This window comes from Mandrillus leucophaeus, unplaced genomic scaffold, assembly GCF_000951045.1.
Source record: "Mandrillus leucophaeus isolate KB7577 unplaced genomic scaffold, Mleu.le_1.0 Scaffold98, whole genome shotgun sequence".
NCBI classification, from domain to species: Eukaryota; Metazoa; Chordata; class Mammalia; order Primates; family Cercopithecidae; genus Mandrillus; species Mandrillus leucophaeus.
The window spans coordinates 2,363,407-2,365,609 of NW_012110696.1; the positions used below are offsets into that span (position 1 = coordinate 2,363,407).

General features: G+C 68.6%; 1 protein-coding gene across 2 annotated transcripts in view; it reads right to left on the reverse strand.

Annotated features, from left to right (window-relative positions):
• The window catches only part of FGFRL1 (fibroblast growth factor receptor-like 1), a 4,829-nt gene extending 2,839 nt beyond the window's left edge, over positions 1 to 1,990 (reverse strand). For both annotated transcript variants that reach the window (XM_011970889.1, XM_011970888.1), the window contains exons 1-3: positions 1,708 to 1,990; positions 503 to 583; positions 120 to 404 (exon numbers count right to left, since the gene is read on the reverse strand). In XM_011970889.1, the coding sequence (XP_011826279.1) occupies positions 120 to 404; positions 503 to 583; positions 1,708 to 1,969 (628 nt within the window). In that variant the 5' untranslated portion in view covers positions 1,970 to 1,990. The remainder of the gene's footprint in view (positions 1 to 119; positions 405 to 502; positions 584 to 1,707) is intronic.
• Positions 1,991 to 2,203: the final 213 nt, after the last annotated feature.

A 2,203-nucleotide genomic window follows, 5' to 3' on the forward strand; every position in this document is an offset into this window, starting at 1 on the left:
AGCTCCCAGATCACCAGTCCCTAGACCCCACCAGCACCCCCGGTCCACCAGCCCCTGGCCCGCCAGCCCCCAGACCCCACCAGCACCCCCGGCCCGCCAGTGCCCCAGGCCACACTCACGGATCACATCCACCTTGTAGGTGGCGTTGATGGCGCCCGCGCGGTTCGACACACGGCAGGTGTATTTGCCGCTGTCCTCCGGCCGCAGGTTCTTCAGGCTCAGCGTCCACTTCTTCTTCCTGGGCTCGGCGGCCTCTGGGCGCGTCAAGGCCTGGTCGTCCTTCATCCACGTGATGTCGGGCCGAGGGTGCCCACTGGCCACGCACTTGAGCCGCACGGAGCTGCCCACAGGCCGTGCAATCACCCGGCGCCTCATCTTGGAGGGCTGTGTGAAGCGTGGTCGTGCTGTGCGGTGGGGCGGCATGGAGGTCAGAGGATGGGGAAGCGGCCGAGGGGCCAGGACAGACACCCCCCACCCTGGCAGACGGCGGTCCCCTGCTCACCCCACTGCTGGCTGGCGGGGTCCTCTTGACCCCCAGAGGAGCTGTCGGGGCCCAGGCTCTCCTTCCCTGGGCTAATGTCATCTGCAGAGAAATGGAGGTGCACAGGGAGGGCAGGTGAGGGGGGCCCTGAGGAGCACCCCCAACTCTCCCATGGCCTCTAGTGCCCTCAGCCCCAGCCAGGACAGTCCTGGACACCCAGGCAGGGGGCTGCACCACACACCCACAGCCCAGAATCCCAGGGACAGCTGGGCAAGGGCCGCTGGCCCACACTAGGCGCAGGTGATCCTGACGGGTACGGGTGGGGCTGGAGGGCTGGCCCCCACTCTGGCTCCGGGGGGTCTGCAGGCCCCGGGGAGGAGGGAGCCGGGCCGGCCAGCAGCTGCAGTAACCCTAGCCTACATCAAGGGGCCGAGGGCTGGTGAGCAGACGAGACTCTCATACCTCCCGGTCATCGTCGCCTTTGAAAGGACTGTGGGGTGGGGGTGGGGGGACAGCCACAGTTTTCCCATTCCACACAATCTGGAGGAGCAGGGCGTGCTGTGGAATGTCCCCTCCATCCACCCTGTGACAGCCGCTCCTCCACTGAGCCCAGGACCAGGCTGTCTCAGGCCGCACCCCCAGACCCTGCCGGGGCCTGGGCCAGCCTCCTGCGTTCAGAAACGGGCCAGCCCAGCTCCAGGAGCTCCACCGGAGGGCCCCACACCCAGGAGCCCGGCAGAGCAGGCGGGGTGCCCGGTCCCTAGGTATGGAGGGCGTGTCTCTGGACACCTGTCCAAGCCCCGCACCCAGGCCCCAGGCGCAGAAGAGAACAGAAAGGCCAGGCATCCCCGCGGCTCCTCTGAACTCCGAAACCTGAGCCTCAAAGTCACAGCCGACGGCCGGCACACCCTGCCAAGGCCTCGGGCCCCAGCCCTTCCGTGGGACCACGGCCTGCGGCTCCCGGCCGTTGCCCTCCGCCCGCTGCCCGCCGCCCTCCGCCCGGAGGAAGGCCCAGAGGCTGGAGCCTGATGGGGACAGGAACGGAGCCCAGCCTGGGGGATGGTGGCAGAGGTGCAGTCAGCAGAGGGAGGGCAGGGCGCCGAAGGAAGGCTTTCTGCCCGGGGCTGGCTGACTCTCAGGCCCCAGGTGTGTCCCCGTCCGCCCTCCTGCCTGCCCCTGCCTGGCTCCAACCCAGCCCATGACCTCTGACCGCAGCAGCGACTAACCCAGCACGACAAGGGTGTAGTTGACGCTCAGGCTGCCAAAGCCGTTGGTGGCCTTGCACACGTACACGCCGGCATCCTCCCGCTCCACCTGCTTCACCTTCAGCCCCTGGGGGAGCACGCGGAAGCGGCTCCAGCCGCTGTGGATGGTGCGGCCGTCCTTGGTCCACATGGTCAATGGTGGTGGATCCCCCTCCACAGGGCACTGCAGCCGCACGGTGCGGCCCAGCCGGGCCACCTGCCGTGGGACCACCTTGTCCGCCATCCTGGGGGGGCCTGCGGGTGGGTCCAAGGAACAGTCAACGAGGAGGGGCTTGGGGTCCAGAGCCAAGGGGGATCGAAAGGGGACCCACGGCCCAGCACAGACCTCAGGCCTGAGCTCCACCTGGGTCGCCTGCCCAAGGTGAGCAGAGGGGCCCAAGCGCAGTGCCCCCGACCCAGGCCTCAGCTGCCTACATGCACCAAAGCTCCTGAGTGCTGGCCCACTGAATACCACGTC